The sequence below is a fragment of the Ylistrum balloti genome, unplaced genomic scaffold, assembly GCF_031769215.1.
Source record: "Ylistrum balloti isolate Yb309-2 unplaced genomic scaffold, AGI_CSIRO_Ybal_v1 Utg370026, whole genome shotgun sequence".
In the NCBI taxonomy this organism is placed as follows: Eukaryota; Metazoa; Mollusca; class Bivalvia; order Pectinida; family Pectinidae; genus Ylistrum; species Ylistrum balloti.
Genome location: NW_026782091.1, coordinates 1,152,970 through 1,173,220, shown reverse-complemented (window position 1 = coordinate 1,173,220; position 20,251 = coordinate 1,152,970). Strand labels below are relative to the sequence as shown.

At 34.3% G+C, this 20,251-nt stretch overlaps 2 protein-coding genes across 2 annotated transcripts; one reads left to right on the top strand and one right to left on the bottom strand.

Annotated features, from left to right (window-relative positions):
* Positions 1 to 707: 707 nt before the first annotated feature.
* On the bottom strand, positions 708 to 11,106 carry LOC132548765 (programmed cell death protein 6-like). The gene is made up of 7 exons (XM_060212652.1): positions 11,031 to 11,106; positions 8,281 to 8,625; positions 6,927 to 7,054; positions 5,586 to 5,660; positions 5,333 to 5,407; positions 4,085 to 4,253; positions 708 to 2,842 (listed from the first exon to the last, which is right to left on the bottom strand). The coding sequence occupies exons 1-7, from the start codon at positions 11,058 to 11,060 to the stop codon at positions 2,798 to 2,800; spliced, it is 867 nt and encodes a 288-aa protein (XP_060068635.1). The 5' UTR covers positions 11,061 to 11,106; the 3' UTR covers positions 708 to 2,797.
* Positions 11,107 to 11,178: 72 nt separating this feature from the next.
* LOC132548779 (L-threonyl-[L-threonyl-carrier protein] 4-chlorinase-like) lies at positions 11,179 to 19,592 on the top strand. Its single transcript, XM_060212674.1, has 6 exons — positions 11,179 to 11,218; positions 16,440 to 16,691; positions 17,152 to 17,244; positions 17,479 to 17,576; positions 18,361 to 18,526; positions 18,907 to 19,592. The coding sequence occupies exons 2-6, from the start codon at positions 16,445 to 16,447 to the stop codon at positions 19,122 to 19,124; spliced, it is 822 nt and encodes a 273-aa protein (XP_060068657.1). The 5' UTR covers positions 11,179 to 11,218; positions 16,440 to 16,444; the 3' UTR covers positions 19,125 to 19,592.
* The last annotated feature ends 659 nt before the right edge of the window (positions 19,593 to 20,251 follow it).

Here is a 20,251-nt window from a genome sequence, read left to right as displayed (position 1 = left end):
AAAACTTCTGTTTTTGACCTAACTCAAAAGGCAGCAATCATTTCCATTCAACATTTTGTTTTTGACAACATGTGTTTTAGTGCATCAGGGATTTCTTTTTTTTTAATTTTTGAAGAGACAGACTTGTCCATTCTGAACATGTATATCTGCCACTAAACAAGTTTAAGTAGCTGTGCTGTGATCAGAAACACTTTTCAGTATGATGCATATGTTTATACTTCCTTATAACATCAGCGTTCCAGGATTTCTATTTAAAACATTTATCCCATTTTATGAGAGCATTTTCATTTCCTCAGAGTTTGTTTGAAACCTGGCTTTACTGGTTACACTGAATCAAATCAATATATTGGAAAGGCCTGTTTAAAGGAAGTAGGAAGTATTCTTAAAGATAAAATGATATCAGATGCCACTAAAGCCAGGTGTCACTTAAACCAGGTGTCAGAATTTAACATAAAATGATATCAGATGCCACTAAAGCCAGGTGTCAAACAACATAAAATGATAGGTGTCACTTAAACCAGGTGTCAGAATTTAACATAAAATGATATCAGATGCCACTAAAGCCAGGTGTCACTTAAACCAGGTCTCAGATATAACATAAAATGATAGGTGTCACTTAAACCAGGTGTCAGAATTTAACATAAAATGATATCATAAAATGTCATATAACATAAAATGATGATGCCACTAAAGCCAGATGCCATAAAATGATATCAGATGCCACTAAAGCCAGGTGTCACTTAAACCAGGTGTCGGATATAACATAAAATGATATCAGATGCCACTAAAGCCAGATGCCACTAAAGCCAGGTGTCAGATATAACATAAAATGATATCAGATGTCACTGAAGCCAGATGTCACTTAAACCAGGTGTCAGATATAACATAAAATGATAGGTGTCACTTAAACCAGGTGTCAGAATTTAACATAAAATGATATCAGATGCCACTAAAGCCAGGTGTCAGATATAACATAAAATGGTATCAGATGCCACTAAAGCCAGGTGTCACTTAAACCAGGTGTCAGAATTTAACATAAAATGATATCAGATGCCACTAAAGCCAGGTGTCAGAATATACAAGATAACAATAGGATATGTATAGAATATGATATATAAGCCATAATATATACGGCTTTAACAAAGCTTTCATTGTCATATAAAATGGGTGTACATGTATACTGTAAACTATAATGGTCAAATAGTCTATACTACCTTTGGCTCACTAACAACTCAGAATATCAAATCTTACAAAATCTATACTGATTGTGAAAGTAACATAATTTTTACCCAGATTTTGTATCAAAGTAAAAAGGATTTGCTATATGTTTAATATACAGTGTATCTATAAATAACTAAATCATTCTAAATCTACAAATGTCAGAAAAATCTTCTTCGTTACAACTTACTACCTCTGACTCAAAATTCATGATTATTACAGGAAAAAAAATCACCTGCTGGTAAACATCATTCTACTGAGCTAGATAGGGTACACTTACTACCAGAAAAATAACACATCGTTATCCGCATTGTATATTACATTTGGAGATCAGGTAAACTGAAAATCCATAAAATACCGTATATTGGGATATTTTTGAGCTGTGCAATTTCCGGCGAAAAAGTACCTTTTGTGTTTATTGCTTATTCAAAAGGCCTCTTTAGAAAACTTTGAATAGTTCAGAAAGGACATGGCTCAAACATATATATATCAGATCTGACTGAGCAGTCATACTAGATAAGAGATTTACATACTAACTAGTGTTAATTTATTATGGAAGTACAACTAAAAAGTGTTAAAGTGCATGTAGATACATCAATTCTATAGAGGTATTACTAGTGCTTGAACAACAAAAAAAACATTCACATTTTGTATTTTTTAATTTTTTTGTAATTTGAAATTTGAATGAGATAAGTACAAAAAATTCCCAATATACAGTAACCTATTATTGTATTTATCCAGCATTAAACGCAGGGGAACCAATCAATAAATCACGTCTCAATGTCAGGACGTGAGCTTACTGCAAACAAACTGAATTTGGTGCTATAAAATTTTGGCATATTACCACTTTTTGGGGTATTCGCTTATCCATAATGCATATGCATAAACAGCATATGGAAACTGCAATTAGTCAGTCATATTTTAGCGCAATGTTTAAACCATCAAAATAAGATAACAACTGAAAAATTCATCCTTATAGCACTAGCTGACAATAACATGTGTTTGTAGTAAACAACAATAGATATGTTTTGGGTTGGAGAAGAAGAGAAACAACGCCCACCTTACATCTTTGTATGACACAAGAAACCATTCACATATCAATAATCACAATTAACTGGAAACATTAGACGATACTGAAGATGGAACTTAATTTTGTGGAAACAGCTAAACGACTGACATTTTAAATTTCCATTTCAACTTTTCAGCAGGATGAAGTTTTGAATTTAGCACCATCAAGTTTCAGAACATTTCCCGTTTTTAAATTCCCAACAATAATATTTCTCAGTACCCATTGAGAAATATTCATAGTCATGACCCTTGAAAGTTAACATTCTTATCTCATTTATCATCCACTAAGGCAGAACATTATCAATAAGAATAGATCTTTTATTACTTATATAGAATTCTTTTTGCCCCATTTTGGGGTTTTTTTTTTCCCTAATGTCCAAAACAAACGTCCAGCTTTGAATCTTTCGTAGACGTCCACTCAACATGATGCTGATACAATCAGTTAGTTACAAACTGATTGGTAGATGATCTACAGTTGTCTGGTGGGCTGAAGTATCACAGTCCATACTTTTTACTTCACACCAATTAATGTATTGTCCAAAACCATTTCCAGGAACTGCAATTTAAAATACAAATGAAAACTAATCAGCCAAACATTAAAGAAAATAGCTTTCCAAGAAGATTAAAATTACCTGATGGAAAGATAAACAAGATTAGATAGGAGACATAAAAGAGAGAAAGAAGGAATCAGTAGATAAAGGGTAAACAATGCCAGAAGGACATCTAAGTCGGTAAATCATCGGTAAGATAATTAATGGAAAGATATGCTCTGTTTACTGGGTTTATCACCTCGTGAACAGGAAACTAGTGAGACAAAGAAAAGACAAGTAGGAATGATAGGGAAAAGGAGACATAGACATCTTTAAAAAGGATAAAAAATGAAACACAAACAGACTTTGTTAAGTGGCTATTAAGTAAATTACTATCAGGAAGGATTTATGAGAAATGAAAAAGTTACACAAAACATGTTTAAACAATGTAAGAAATAAGAAAAATATGAAGATATAAGAGATGAATATTTTGCAAAGATGGGCAGAAAAGACAAGAGAGATACAGGATGTACAAGGTATCTAATGAAACAAGTGATTGCTCTCCAATGCAATTACAGCAGGAGTTGGAGGATACTTTTATCAAGTAAAATAGAATGACAAGATACATAGCTTAACCCTTTCGGCGCCAAATATCTCTCACAATGTACAGCTCAGCACCAAATATTAAATATAATAAAGATATAAAAATTGTCGACCAAAGTCGCGTATGGCGGCCTGTCTGCATGTCGACTTTTGTTGCCTACAGCGGCCTGTCTGCATGTCGACTTTTGTCGCCTACAGCGGCCTGTCTGCATGTCGACTATGGCGCCGAAAGGGTTAAAGTTGATCATTGAATGAACTGGCTTTTTTCTATAGCTTTCATGAAATAAATTACTTTTCTCTTTCTGAAGGTTTTACAAGGGGAAAATGGAGTTTCATAATGTTTGTCTAATATGGCAGTGACACATATCTGGAATTCAAAAAATTCAAAATTGTTTTGTAAAGTTTTGAAGTAAACCAGATAAAATATTTATGCTAAGTTTTAATCAAGAGCACTATTGCAGGATAGCTATATAAGACCATTACATAGCATATAAAGGAGCCAATGCAATTTTAAAGTGGAGGCAACCACCTGCTTATCAGGTAATGAAACCAGCAGAAAATCATATCCTGCATCACTAGCTTTTCAACTCCACAAATGTTTTCCTTCATTTTTATTGAATTTTCTTGATAGCATTTCTCCCATTCACTAGAGGTTGATGACTCACCTCCTCATAACTGATATTTATCATCCCTCGTTGCTGGGTATCTTTCACTCGAAATTTATCCGTCAGTGTTTTAAGCATTACACAGGCTTGAATAAAATCATCAAAATTTATTGTCCGAGCACCTCGTTTGTCAAATGTCCGGATCACAATGTTGCAAAATTGAGGAGATCTGAAATATATTAAATAAATCAAGAACAATCAATCACTCACCAGGCTGTTCCTTGGCTGAAATTGCTTCTTCCCTCTGTCCCAAGGAGGTCAGGATAACCCTTCCTAGTCTAGACCAAATCACTCCAACAGAAGGATTTGAAAGAGTTTGTTTTATTTCCAATATTTGGTTCCACATCAGGGATTCGATACTCACTAATTATACAATATTAATTTCCCTTCCACCAAGAATGCTTCAGACCAAATTTGGATGAAATCCAATCATTCCTACAGGGAAAATAGGATTTTAAAGAATTTGTTCTATTTCTTCTATTGGGACTTGCTCCTACAGCTCCTGGGGGGCCAAGTAGGATTTTTAAGAATTTGCACTTATTCCCCTATTGGGCCCACCCTTCCTGCCTCAAAAGGCTCTGAGACCCACCGTTTATACAAAACTGATTTCCCTTTGCCCAAGTTTAAAGAACTATATACTGGAGAAATCCTATATTTTCTTTACCTCATAACAATATTACAATACAAACTACCGTATATCAACTTATTTAATTCTCTCATCAACCCATATGGAAACACACAAGATGTCATAGAAATCCCATGATCCTAGCAAACACCGCTTTAGTCTAGCAGGTAACCTAAATTTTTATCACGTCCAATCAGGGAAGTCAAGGTGAAATGTGAGTGTGTTACCACTTTGGTACCACTGTGCTACCAACCCAGCCTAAATTTTGAAAATATTCTGCAACAACACATACAATCACAAGGTGAATACATATACAGTACATGTACAGGGAGTACCTCAACTTCATTTTACACAAAGTATTTAACTTAATTTATTCATGTGGAGAAAAAAGTAGATAATAATTACTGACATTAAAATAACCAATATTTTTTCCTAAAAATTCCTAAAATAACATCACTCCAAAATAAAGTGGTTCAAAACATACTGAACGAATTAGTAATATTTCTGAATTCACTTATTTCATTTTCAACGTTTCACTTTCAGTATTGTCAAATCTTCCTACGTTAGTCGAGATTTGAGTGATAATAATTGTGTAAACAAGTATTGATAACTGGGATACTTACAATCGATATCCAAATGTCTCAAACGCAGTGCTTAGTTCTCTTTCATCAATGTTTCCTGATCTATCAGTATCAAACCTGGTAATACACAATTAACTCTGTAACCAACGGGATATACACAAAACAGACAAATAACATCACATCATATTTCATGTAAATTATAATATCAAATTAACATACCGTACATATTTACAACACTACTACAAACAAGGAACATAACTCATGCTTATTTATCAGACAAAGTTGATGCCACTACCTGTCAAAACAGCCTTTCCAGTCCTGGACATACTTCCAAAGAGCTGCAAACTCTTGAGCATCTATCGTCCCACTCCTGTAACAAAGACTTAGCTGTAGAGGTCAAAGTCACTTGGAAGTACTTTCTGTTCAATCTATATAAGATTTTTTCTCTTGTATTCAGTTTTTTTATTACTGTTTAAATAACAGAACATGCACTGTAGTTATACTGCTCTTAGTCAATGATTCAAGTCAGAATTCGTTGGTATTCCTACTATGTGTGGGCTTATTAACAGGCATGGGCTTATTGTCAAATAAATACAATATAAAGAGAACACTTTGAATCCATTCATACACAATAATTTTCATAATATCTATAAAATAGTAAACTTTTTTCCTTGATTTGTGTAATATTGTTGAATTATTGAATAAACCATTGTTTAAACTAAGTCTTTATTATCTCATATATTGATGAAAGAACACTTTATTTTGTATGCATCATGTTAAATTATTTTCTTAATTTGATAGTCCTCCAAACACGTGTCATCAATGATTCAATACATGTATACAAGATGCCCAAAGGGCCTGCATTGCTCATCTGGTATTCAATGGTCATCAGAAATACAATCGGTGTTAATAACACAAAATATACTGACTTATATACCTTTGGCATTCAAAGTGTGATCTTGAATAGAAGTCAACGTAATTTCTTTTCGCAAACTTTGTCTGCCTTAACCCCAGCAACCTACCAGCCAAATACAATGATATTTGGTCTACTGGTTATTGAGAAGAAGTTTCTCAAACGGAAAAGTTACGACAATAGACGACGGACACCATGCCACGGCATACACTAACTTGGTCCTTAAGACCCGGTTAGCAGTCTCTACACCACCAGAAATATAAACATGCAAATCTTATCAAAATCTGTCTTTATCTAAATTGTTACCAATTTAATAACAAATTCAAAATAAAGTGCACAAAAGAATTAATTCAGAAAAAGATATTTTGATTTTACAGCTGATTCCTTTCAGTTTTCATGACGAAGTGTTATAGTTTTAGCAAAGGCATATGAACACACACTGTAAGATCCTAAATTTTCATAGACTCAGATTTTGCATTTTTCCAAAATTATACGTTTTCATTGGCACTTGATTTCGTGGACAGATCTTACTGAAGAATCCACTAGTAGTATAATCCTTTTATCTGTTCACTATTTTGTGGACCGAAATTTGCAGATTAAGCGTGTCCATGAATTCAACAAAAATAAATCGCTCACATGAATGAATGATTTCACAGTAGATTACTCCTCAGTAAAATTCTGAAACATGATCTAACCTGGGATTTCAAGAATGAAATAACTTACTTGTCTTTGTCAAACATTCCAATCATGATTCTACAGGTTTCTGGGTTAAACGGTGAAGAGTTACCATTCATCAAAGCTTGTCTCAACTCTACAGCTGTGATCTTCCCACTCCGGTCCTGGTCCACCGCCTGTAATTGTTTATTTATTTATTTTCTATTTACAGACTGATTTAATGCTCCATATTAATTTTTATGACCTTGAATCAAAAGATCAGGGGTATATTGTTTTTGTGTTGTCTGTCTGTTGTCAACTTTAACCTTGCCGTAACTATTGCATCGTAAGAGGTTGGGCTTTCATATTTGACATACGTGTTCCTTGTGACAAGACCTTTGCCATGGTTTCAAATTTCATTACCTTGACCAGGACCTTTGACCTACATTTTCAATATTGGCTATAACTACGACATCATTAGAGGTAGGGCCATCATATCTGGCATGCATATTCCTTGTCACAAGACCTTTCTGGTGGTACCAAAATTATTGACCATGATCATGACCTATGACCTACATTTGAAATAAAGAAAAAATATTCACCACAATGAAGACATAAGTGTTTCACAAAGTGTGCACACAATTAGCACATGCCTTGCACAATACAGTTTTAATGTCCCACATTAGAATGCTGTTGCAACTGGAGGCATGGTGTTTCATAAACAAATCTTGTTTTAACATTCTTTTCTGTTTTTGAAACACATTTCCTGCTAGAAATCAATGCTTTCCTTGAAGTGCTAAAATGGGGAAACATGTTTAAGTATATATTTTTCTCTGACAAGACTAAATTTGTCACGGTTTAAACACAACATATATATCATGTATATGAAACTTTAATACAGAATACTACACATATCAAATTATCTTAAGGTATACAAATTTAAATTAGAATTTAGTGATTGACATGAAATAGAACAGAAATCATGGTTCAGACAAAATAGTATTGATCCATTTTGATGCCATGTCCCACCATATAAAGGTAAATAAAAATTCTATTGATTTTCATCATGCTGATGTAAAAATCACTCCTAGTAACAAGCATGTGATAGAAGAAAATGAAAGTTTACTTCAAATAATCAATGACAGTAAATTACATGCACAATAGATGCAAAGTACTTTTTTATTTAATTTACAGTTTTGTTTAGTTCGTAAATGTTTCCTTGAAATGTTTGTACAAATACAAAATGATGTATTTATAAATTGAGAGTACCCAGGTAAGAAGCAGAAGCACTCTTTATGACTACAACGCTTCAGAGAAACTCAAACCATCCAAGTCCACTAAAAAACCCTTTATTTTCTAGTAATCTTATTCTATCAATAGTTAAAATTTTATATAAATTTGATATAATTTTATTTGTATGTACCTGAAACCAGTGCCATAGTTCTGTACTAACTCCAGGTGGTGGGGGTGGAGCATATGCAGCTGGGGGTGGTGGTGCCCCTCCTCCATATCCTGCAGGTTGACCGTACATTGGGACCTGGCCTTGTTGGCCTGGTGGTCGCTGATACCCTCCAAACTGTTGCTGTCCATATTGTGGAGGGGGTGCCCCCTGTTGACCATAACCAGGGGGTTGCTGGTGTTGTTGGGGAGGAGCTGAGGCATAGCCTGGTGGAGCAGATCCCTGAGGTGGGGCTCCATACCCAGGAGCTGGGCCCCGTGGTGGGGCTCCATACTGTTGTTGTTGATGCTGTGGTTGACCATACCCACCCTATGAAAATTTGATGATTCAATAAATTACAATATTAAAATACAAACACAAACAACAGGTCCAAAGTACTTGTATCTCTCATCTAGATATTCAAGCCAATCAACAGAATACATGCATATAGGTTGGGTATTTCAAATATTTCGGTATTTCAAATATTTCCAATTACAGCTGTCACTTCACTTCTTTGATATGGCAAGACAATGGTAATTTCTTAAATCATGACAGATACCCACTAAGAGTTTATGATGTCATTGGGTTGGTATATCAACTATATCAAAAATATGACTAAGAAATTATGTACCTACAGGTGTGCCACACCCAACGACCAGTTTTTATATAAAAAATGTGTTTATCTCTTGATGCTAAGCAATTCTATAGATGGTTATGGAGTGGGGATTTCAACTGTTTCAAAGATATAACCCATTTCCTATATTGAGCCCTTCCGTTCCTGCCCTAGGGGGCAAAGACCCATCATTTATACAAAATTGATTCCCATTCACCACAAAGTACTGCAGACTAAATTTGGGCAAAATCCAATCATTTAACGTCATTCATAACCTAGACTGATATTTCTCTTAAATATTTCAACTCATAAGCTGAAATACCACTTCAAGCCTCCATTGTTTAATGGTATCACAATAATAATTTTCTAATGATTGATAAATACTACTGAAGGTTTGATACTATTATATAATTAAGGTAAAATTTTGTTTGAAATCAGACCACATGCCAACCATACTAAAGTACTATTTAATTTGAACTACTGCACAGTTCAGTATACCATGCCACAGACTTGATTTTTTACTTATCAAAACACATATATAATCTAAATTCACAAAAATATACTCAAATACAAATAGAATGCACTCAAATATCATCAGTTTGTGCCTTGTGTAATGTTTAGATCTAATTACTTATACTACAATATTGGACTACCAGTAGGCTACCTACATGTATATGTGAAAACGTTTTCTCAATCAAGGGACCTAAGGGGAATAACTTTCTATTGTGCCATGTTGATTACTTATAACTATAATGTGAACATACTTAACATTGTCAATTTAATTCAGGATTATTTGCAACACTGATAGTCAAGTTTCTCATCATTTATTTTTGAGTACCTGGAGTGTGAAATCTGATAGATACTTTGTAAATGAGAGAGATTTTCAATATGTCCACTATGTGATCCAATAAAATTGTGACAACAGCCAGACAGATTTTGTTTTCTAAAGTTAGAGCAATATCAGGGAACAGGGTGCTCTATAAATGGCAACAATGAACTGAGACAAAGATTGACTTGTGTCATAATATTTTGTCTGAAATTAATTTCTTTCAGTGTGTTATCTAAGGCTAAAATTCAAAACATCAAGTCATGAGGTACACTAATGAGGAATTATTATTTCTGGGACCAAATTTTTACTTCAAATCATCAAAGTTTCACAAGTTTTCCAAATCTAAGTTAATATATCAAAGAATATTTACCCTCATCAAAAAATGCCTCAAATTAACAAGGATATTCAAGTTTTCTGAGTTCAAATGAACAAAGTTTAACTATTTATCCTGAAACTGGCACTGCCATTGTGGGAATACACTTGCCACATATATATTTGCTGTATTCAGCAGTGATGGAAAACAGCTGCATTTTAGCATGTGCAGTAATTTGATAGAATTACTCTCTGAATCTACTCAAATATCATGTTTAGAAATATAAATGGTTGTTGAAATAAGTGATTTTATATGTTGTAATGAACATATTGATCTATAAAAATTCATAAAATCACTAGTATATCCTATGAAGTTTGAATTCAGTGTAACATCAACATCAGGTAAACATAGATTGAACAACAAAACGCTTCAAGTTTAAAAAGTCTGATTTCAATCAGTGTTGCAGGATAAATAGAATACATGGCCAGTGACTTAAAATATAAGCTGCATTTTGGCTCGGGACAGAAAGACAAAAGTGACTCGCCACTTTTGTCTTTCTTAACCCTTGCAAAAATGCAGCTTACATTTTGCGACATTGGTTTGATACAGTTCAGAAATATTAAGATATTACACGCTCCTATTTAGTTGTACATTTGTATGTTGTTAATCAACAGTGGGCATAGTTTAAATCAATAAACACAATTTTACATGCTGTAGAGTCTAACACTGCAATAATAAGGTATATATAATGGTCAAATTAGGCACAAAATGATGATGTCTCAGTGAATTCTTGGTGTATTTGAGTACATTTTGGTATATTTGAGTGTGTCGGAGTAAAAAGTCCAGTCACTTGCTACAAAGGCCGTTTTAAGGCGCATTGTCAAAGTTTTGCCACACCCAAAGACTGTTTCATCAAGCTAATTGAAGTGACATGCAGTAATCTTACTATTACTCATCGTAAATATGAAATACGTCCTTACGTATTGACCAGGCTGTTGTCCCCAAGACATAATAACTGAAAATATTTCAAATGAATTTTTCACAATCGCATCAGAACGAAACCGGATGTTGACCACAAGAGATAACTCTGCTTGACTTCCCGTTTTCTACTCAATTTTGACAACACAGTGAAAAGCACAACAAATGTTGCGGTGAGAGTATTTTGTTGGTAAGTTCGTGTTTGATTTTGATCATGGTCATTAAATATGTTAATTCCACCTGTACAACATACAAAAAAAGCTTGTCATGTACTAATTCACGGTGTGTTCACATGTTTATGATCACCTGTACAATGTTTCTCTGCTTCTTGTTTTATTAGCTCACCTGACCCGAAGGCGAGCTTTTGGCATACCTCGTCGTCCGCCCGTCCGTCAATTTTCCCCACAAAATCGCTACTTTTCATAAACGACCTACAGGACATTGAAAACAAATTGTTAAAAAGCATCCCTGGGAGAGGAATAAATTTCGTATAAAGAGTGGGTCGCGGCCCCAAGGGGTTTACCCAGGGGCTTGAGGGTCTGGATCCCTATGAAATTTTAAAAGCCTACTCCTCCTGTAGGAATGATTTTCTCAATATTTGGTCTGAAGCAATAGTTGGTGAAGAGGAACAATTTGTGTATAAATGGTGGATCTTGGCTTTCTGGGGCAGGGTCTATTAAGGGAAATAGAACAAATTCTTTAAAAATTTGGTGTGAAGTATGATCTGTGAAGGGAAATCAATTTTGCCTTCAGGAGTACCGAGGGAGGGGCAGGCCTAATATGGGTAATGTGTTTTATCTTTGAAACATTGCAGATCCCCATCCAACAACCATATATAGTTTTGCTTGGCCTAAAAAAATAAACACAACCATAATGTAAAAATTGGCCCTGTCGTCTGGGCCACTCCTAGGAACTTAGTTTCTTGGTTATATGTTTGAAATAGTTGAGATCCCTATCGCATAGCCATATATAACAGCGATTGGCATCAAGAGATAAACACATTAATTATGTAAGATTTGGCCCTGGGTCTTAACCCACCCCATCTTTGTAACTGTTGAGATTCCCCACCCCATAATCATAGATAACAATGCTGGACACAAAAAGATAACACAATTAGGATGTAAGAATAGGCCCTCAATCTTGCCCTCCAGGGCTTCTAAATACCAATGCTGGGCATCAAGAGATAAACATACCTACGATGTAAGAATTGGATACTGGATGTGGACCAGGTCTTGCCCCACTTCCAGGGCTTCAGTTCCTACCTCTAAACCATAAATACCAATGCTGGGCATCAAGAGATAAACATACCTACAATGTAAGAATTGGATACTGGATGTGGACCACTCCTCTGAACTTAATTTCTGGGTTTTATCTTCGAAACAGTTGAAAGGCCCACCCCATAACCATATATTGCTTAGCATCAAAACTTAAACACATTCCTGATTTAAGAATTGACCCTTGGATGTGGCACCTAATTTTTGGTCATATTTTTTATATAGTTGAGATACCAACCTGATAAACATATAAACTCTTACTCTTAAAGAGAAAGACAGTAATGATATAAGAATTTACCCATTACCATAGAGGATAAGTGTTTGATCTGTAATTTGGAGATACTTGAAATACCCAACCTTTAGGTATGTATACCACTGCTGGCCTTTCAGATCAAGGTGAGTGATACAGGTCCTTTAGGCCCCTTGTTAACATGTATTGGGGGGAATAGGTGTGGTGCTCTAACATTCCTCTTACTTTTTATACAGCTATGTCTATTAAATATGAAATATTTTACAATTAAAGAAGCTGTGTCTCTTTATCTTTTCAGTACACAAAGCAACATTAAAAATGCCCATTACATTTTGCCAGAGACATATATAACACATGATTGATATACATCTCTGATTCTGCCCATTTTGGAGAATAATTACTTCAGATGTAAATGATCAATAGTTCAAACTAAAACAAACATTTTTACATGAAGAGGATACACTGTTTTGCTGATTATTGATACTGTATAAAGTAGACCTCTTTATTTTGTTTCTTTATAACAACAAAAATAAAACTCGCAGGAGTGATGAATATAGCAAAATTTATTATGGTAGGACAGAAGGAGTTATTTCCCTTGCATCATCACATCATCCAGTGACTATGAAAAGATTAAAAGTTATTGCACGGAAAGAATGTTTCCGTTGATATTTTTAGTAACAGGTCATGTGACCTTTGATCTATGAATCTAAGAAGCAAATGCCAGAAAGAACAAAAGTTATTGCACGGAAACGAAAAGTGACAGACAAATAACTGGACAGATTAGCATGTTGGATACAATATGACAAATGAAGAAGTAAAATAGACACTTCTGATTCCCCTTTTGTGAATATGTAGAAGGAAATTTTCATGCTTTTCCTTATCAAAATGCTAAAAATTAAAAGTTTGAAACAACTGAAAATAATACATTTTAATGATTAAAAAAAAAGAAACATTTTGGTAATTATTTTTGAGGGTTCAATTTTTCGATATTCAGATGTCTTAATCCATTGTCCATCTTTCCATAATTTTTGTTATCACTATTTCTTGAGAAGAACTAGATGGATCTTTCTCAAATTTCATATGTAGGTTCCCATTAGTCCCATTCTTGGCCCCCATTGGCTGTCAAGCTAGAGCAGCCTCTGGGTTATTTTGTAAAAATTTCTGGATTACATGTGCAGTGCTCCTTTTTGCACTAAACAATCAAACTTGTGACAAAGAAAATCTGCTAAACCTGATGTGGACAGAAACACTGACTGTTGCTTCCATCATACATCTAATTATAATAATTATAACTGATTATAATAAAGTAACCTTTTAAAATGCAGCATGACATATATTATCTAAAACAATTATTTCTTTAAAAGGAAACTTATACATTTTGTCCTTATTATACTTCTCAAGAAAAGGCACATTCAACCAATAATGCTTCTCAGTGTAGAAGGTATTTTGTTAGGTAGACTGTAGAAATTGGGACAGAAAAGTGGCCATCTTGGATTTCAACTATGAAAGTTTGTTATCGCTATTTCTTGAGTAGTACGAAATTGATCTTTCTCAAATTTGATATGTAGTTTCCTCTTGGTTTGTGATTGTGCTCATTTTTGTGTAAAACAGAGGAGAGAAGAGAAAAGAAGGAAAAAAAAACTTTTACGGAACAAATACAAGATCAAACAACTATAGGTGCCAAGATCCCTCTGGTTTCTCTTGTTTGAGGATGAAATAAAGTCATGACAATATGGATACCGCATGGTACTTTCAAAGTAAAACTTCTAGAGGAAGCCATTTGCTGTTTTATATATTGTAAAAAATTGCATTCATTTTGTATCGAACTTTATGTAAAAAAAAAATTAATAAAACCTTTACAGTACTGATTGCATATCCATTTCAGCTGGAATTAAATTCTATTTTGGTGCTGATAGTGCTACATTTTGTAATTAGAAAATTATGTATAGCTTTCAAATGATTCTATAGGTATGGTCTTTATGTCTGGTATAAGTACTTTTTATTATTATTACAAAAGGAAATAACATCAAACATACTAAAAGGTGAAAGACAAATGCTGAAAATGTTAAATGGTTATATTATCACAAAAGATTAAATGATAAGTCATATTGTATGACATAGACAAACATCTTTCAGATAAATGTTCCAAGTGTTACCATAGATAATTGTACCAGAGGTGAAACCTTTATTGTACTAACTCTGACTCAAAGCAGAGGGTGGGCTTATCACTGGACAATGAAATCATGCTTGTTGATAATTTAGCTGATCAGCAGTAGATTTGGGTGGGCTTATTACTGGACAATGATATCAAACTTGTCAATCATTTTGGAGAATGAAATAAATAAGGGTGGGCTTATTACAGGACAATGATATCAAACTTGTCAATCATTGTGTAGAACAAAATAGATTAGGGTGGGTTTATTACCAAGCTATGGTTTATAACCTGATAAATACGGTACTAAAATGGTGCAACATCTGATGTTTCAAAGACATTAGGTTTTATTGTTACATTACACATCAGTGATAAATACCAGTGTTAACACATTCTTCTAACAGTCTGTCCTTTTAGAAGTAGAAATTGTTTTCAATATTGTAATGTTTTAATACTGACATATTAAAAAAATAAAACTTCTTATTTGTGGAGTAACAGCATTGTACTCAATGCCATGAATTAATAGCCTTTGAACTTCAAAGGGTATGGTGATAATGACTTTTACAATTTACCTGGGAAACATTATTCAGTACAATGTACCTGTTCAGTTTGTCACAGTTGGGAAATATGGCAAATCCTTTAGATCTATAATTCAAGTGCTGACATGAGTTGTTTCACAATGTATTTTTCATCACAGCAAGTTCTGCTTATTCCTTTGAATATTTTTTTCATTTACAAAACTTCATGTTGCAATTAATTATCTTAATGCAAATACACCCATTAAGTCTTTTAGAAATACAATACCTATCAATAATGTATACACAATGTGAAGTTTAATGGCTGTAAGCTATTTTTATTAAATCCTGGTGTAATATCTATTTTCCTCATTTGCTTAACTTTATTTACATATAGAAATAGGCACTGTAATGCTGGAACACAGTGAAAGTTACTGCCAGGTTTTTAAAGGCAGTGTCTCCTTGTAGTAGGAGCTAGTGTCAGCCTTACCGGACAGTATGCAGGAGATCCATTTTATGATATCCAGAGCCCAATGGCATTTTAGGTTCAAATAAACTGTAGTTAGGTTAGTGAAGTTAAATGTAATTTATAAATTGAACATGAGAGGAAAGGATCAATGAAAATTTAGGAGAAATTAAACTTCGGTCTAAAACTACAAGGTCAAGGTCATATTGAGGTAAAAGTTTAGGTTAATTGTTTGTGCCATAAATTCTGATGTGCGTCAATGACATTTGATAGATACTTGCAGGTTGGAAAGACAGAGTGTCTCTTGAGATGATAAATCAAATTTATTATTCTGTCCATACTGTGTGAAGTTAACCACACTGACCATAGATCATTGAAATTTCATAGAAATATGCAGTATGCTGCGCTTTTTAGTAGAAATGACATTCAGGAAGGTTACTGATACCTTGTAAGCAGAACTACTGGCTGCCTGTATATTTTTGCTGTAGTGATATTTTTTTTGCACCAGCACAACCAAAAGTTTTAGAATGGTGTGAAAATTTCTAGTTTTGAAACAAAATGCAAACACTACATCAGCAGTAATAGGTACAAAACTTTACTGAGGACACCATTAACCAAAATCTAAAAATTTTCCGTGAAATCCACACTGTGAAAAGAAAGATGCAATAATAACACAACACCAGTTTCTAAGGAGATATTCACCTGTTTACTGTTTATGGTGTGATGACAGTTAATATAGTACTTGTTAATGTAGTTTTGATGATGGAAGAACGGACAGAACCTGGCAGCTTGGCAGAAAGTTACAAACAAAATGGCTACATACTGAAGTCTGACATACTATCTAAAGATGAAACTGAAGTCTATCTGAAAGGTTTCCTTGACTACGAGAGCCGTTTGGGAGGAAAAGTTACAGGAGCCTATCGATTTAAAGCTCATCTACTGTTACCATGGTTATATGACCTTGTAACCCATCCCAAGGTCGTGAATCTTGTATGTCAGCTTCTTGGTAAGTATCGTGTAAAGCCCATTTGAGTAGCATGAGTGTAAGTTAACAGTGTCAAAGTTTTCTTTTAGATAGTATCTCGTAAAAACCAAGTTACCGCAGAATCATTATCTTAGGCAAGTGTAATGGTGAATTGAAGGGATATTCAAGTTTGTTCAAATAACTGACCTTGACCCACTTTCAAAGTCAAAATCTACATAAACTCATAAAGCAGGTTGTGAAAAGAAACTTATGATGTCACCCTTTGATATCAATTTGTTTCATTCAAAAATGAATGTTTATAGTGATTCTTGGTACATTTGATTTCCCATGTGAAACCTTCATTCTTTTATTTGTACAGATCTCCAGTATTGTTATCTATGGGGTAAATATGGGTCCAGCCATTATGGTTCTACAGAAGAAGTTATTGATTACGTCAATATCCCTTAAAACATAGCAAAACTTCTATATATGATTCTTTTAGGACCTGATGTTGTCTGCTGGTCAACAGATTTATTTCCAAAAGACCCTGGAACTGGCAAGTCCTGTGGATGGCACCAGGATTCAACTTACATAGGTAGAATCCAAACATAGTTTAAACAGTATCATATTCTAAAATCAAACAATTTATATATGCGTACATTACATTTGCGATCTGGGAGAACAAGCTTGAATCTTATATTGATTGCATTGAAAGTTAGTAAAGTTAACATGAAAAATATTCTCAATTTTTTTTAGAAACCAAAATAAGCAAACATTTAGAATACAGAGTTGGCTTGTATGTTTTACTATGATACTGGTATGTTGTAAGGTATGGAGCCCCCTGATGCCTTGACTGTTTGGGTAGCTCTTACCGATTCTAACAAAATGAATGGCTGTGTGGAATTCTCCTCAAAAAGTCATCTAAAGGTATATTTATCTGTACATTTTGTTATGTTTTCTCTTGTTCACGATGGACATTATTATAATTCCATAATTGCAGATTATAAGTGAACGTAAAGGAAAAAACTGAAAACTAAAAATAAAAGAGAATTTAAGAAAATATTGAAAGGCACCATGATGTGCCAAGTTTAATAGAGACCATTTTAGTACCCTATCAAAAACGCTTCACATAATATCACAGATTCATGGTCAAAAACCAGTCCCCCGTCTTTGTCTTGACCACGGATATAATAAATGGCAAAACCACATGTCTAGGAGCTATTTTGATGAAAGGCAGTAGATATGACACCTTATATTGATAAGAGATCTGTACACACAATACCTGTATAATTTTAGTAACGGGAATAGTTTGTACACACAATACCTATATGATTTTGGTGACAGGGACAGTTTATATATACAAGACCTGTATGATTTTGGTGACAGGGAAAGTTTGAACATACAATACCTGTATGATTTTGGTGACAGGGAAAGTTTGTACACACAATACCTGTATGATTTTGGTGACAGGGACAGTTTGTACACACAATACCTGTATGATTTTGGTGGCAGGAATAGTTTGTACACACAATACCTGTATGATTTTGGTGACAGGGAAAGTTTGAACATACAATACCTGTATGATTTTGGTGACAGGGAAAGTTTGAACATACAATACCTGTATGACTTTGGTGACAGGGAAAGTTTGTACACACAATTTTGGTGACAGGGAAAGTTTGTACACACAATACCTGTATGATTTTGGTGACAGGGACAGTTTGAACACACAAACACGATGTCAGACAAATCTATGCTGTTGTACGGCCAAGAGATTCCGGTAGAGGTGGACCGATCTACTGTAGTCCTTGCAGAGCTGAGTGCTGGTCAAGCATCTGTCCATCATGTAATGACTGTTCATTCCTCTGGACCAAACATGAGTAAGTATACCATCCCCTATCAAAAAATATAATTGATGGCAAATTTACAGTTAAGGCTATTTGATTTCAACCTTAATAGCATTATTAATTTCTATATAAAAGAGTTTCACATTGATGATACTGTGTTTGCTTAAAAATGTTACTGTTCATAACTTGTATTTTTGTTGCAAAGGTTTTGTTGAAATGGTTAAGGTGTAAGACATCAGAAATAAACATGGATGAATCTCCACAAAATCTGTTACCTTTCTGTCAGAGAAGTGGAGAACTTCCTTTTTGGTAATATTTTGTGGAAAAACTACTTCAAAAGATATATTTTCATACCGATTGCTTTATTGTCCTATCCTCTAGGCATATTACCTTTTCAAATCTTTGACCTTCAGGCAAAACACGACGGATAGGTGTAGCCCTACGGTACTGTGGTGCATATGTGAAGCAAAAGGCAGAAATTGGAGATTCTGTTACTCATGTGTGTGGGAAAGATCATGGAAATTTCACTCTTGAACCCCCACCTGCTCAGATATTTGGTGAGAATGAGGTCAACGCACACCAGAAAGCATGTGGCCCAATTGGACCCGAGGACTTGATCGCTGTCAAATGATATCACACAGAATTCAAAATCACAACTTCTAAAAGCAGATACTATTATTTCTCATAGTGATAAATGGTTCTCTTATGTTCAAGACAGATCTAGATGGTAATTTGTTTCTTATAACCAGAGAAATTAATTTACTGTTAATTCATAAACAATTATGATATCGATCTATCTATCTAGATGTATAAGACACACATCACCTTCTTGTGAGTATTTTGTGCAGAGTATGTTGTTGCAGGGTAAAGAATATGACTGGTGATGGGTATGGGTAAGGAAAGGATAGGAAATGGGAAAATTTTTGTTCCCTTGAAGTATATGGAGAAATAGGCAGGGTGAAACATGCATACAGGAGATATTTGTAAGGTCAAGTTAATAGTCAGAATAAGATTCTACTTTAAAATTTATCAATGAAAATTGATTTACACATTAGCGTTATACTCAGGGAAATAAAATGTGATGTAAATATATACACTCTGGTGCAAAATAATATATCCTTCTCTAGTAGAGCTTGGTAAATCCAGACACTTATATAAGATATATATCCATGTATAAGATATATCTCTTCAGTCAGTAAAGCTTGGTAAAGTCATATAAGATATATCATAGATGTGTGATATACCCATCTTTTATATCCATCTCTTGAAGAGCTTGGTAGAGCCAGACACCTATATAAGATATATCCATCTTCAGTAAAGCTTGGTAAAGTCAGACATAGATGTGTGATATACCCATCTCTTGAAGAGCTTGGTAGAGCCAGACACCTATATAAGATATATCCATCTTCAGTAAAGCTTGGTAAAGTCAGACATAGATGTGTGATATACCCATCTCTTGAAGAGCTTGGTAGAGCCAGACACCTATATAAGATATATCCATCTCTAGTAGAGCTTGGTAAAGTCAGACACCTATATAGGATAAATCCATCTTCAGTAAAGCTTGGTAAAGTCAGACATAGATGTGTGATATACCCATCTCTTGAAGAGCTTGGTAGAGCCAGACACCTGTATAAGATATATCCATCTCTTGAAGAGCTTGGTAGAGCCAGACACCTGTATAAGATATATCCATCTCTTGAAGAGCTTGGTAAAGCCAGACACCTATATAGGATAAATCCATCTTCAGTAAAGCTTGGT

Bases quoted from the DNA above. Each gene is read 5' to 3' on its own strand.
- LOC132548765 (XM_060212652.1), bottom strand. From the start codon at position 11,060: ATGTCTTGGGGACAACAGCCTGGTCAATAC. The intron at 7,055-8,280 runs GTACATACAAAT...AAACAATTACAG, and splicing joins AACTATGGCACTGGTTTCAG to GCGGTGGACCAGGACCGGAG. The intron at 5,661-6,926 runs GTAAGTTATTTC...TCTTTGTTACAG, and splicing joins GGAATGTTTGACAAAGACAA to GAGTGGGACGATAGATGCTC.
- LOC132548779 (XM_060212674.1), top strand. From the start codon at position 16,445: ATGATGGAAGAACGGACAGAACCTGGCAGCTTGGCAGAAAGTTACAAA. The intron at 16,692-17,151 runs GTAAGTATCGTG...TGATTCTTTTAG, and splicing joins TCTTGTATGTCAGCTTCTTG to GACCTGATGTTGTCTGCTGG. The intron at 17,245-17,478 runs GTAGAATCCAAA...GTATGTTGTAAG, and splicing joins CCAGGATTCAACTTACATAG to GTATGGAGCCCCCTGATGCC.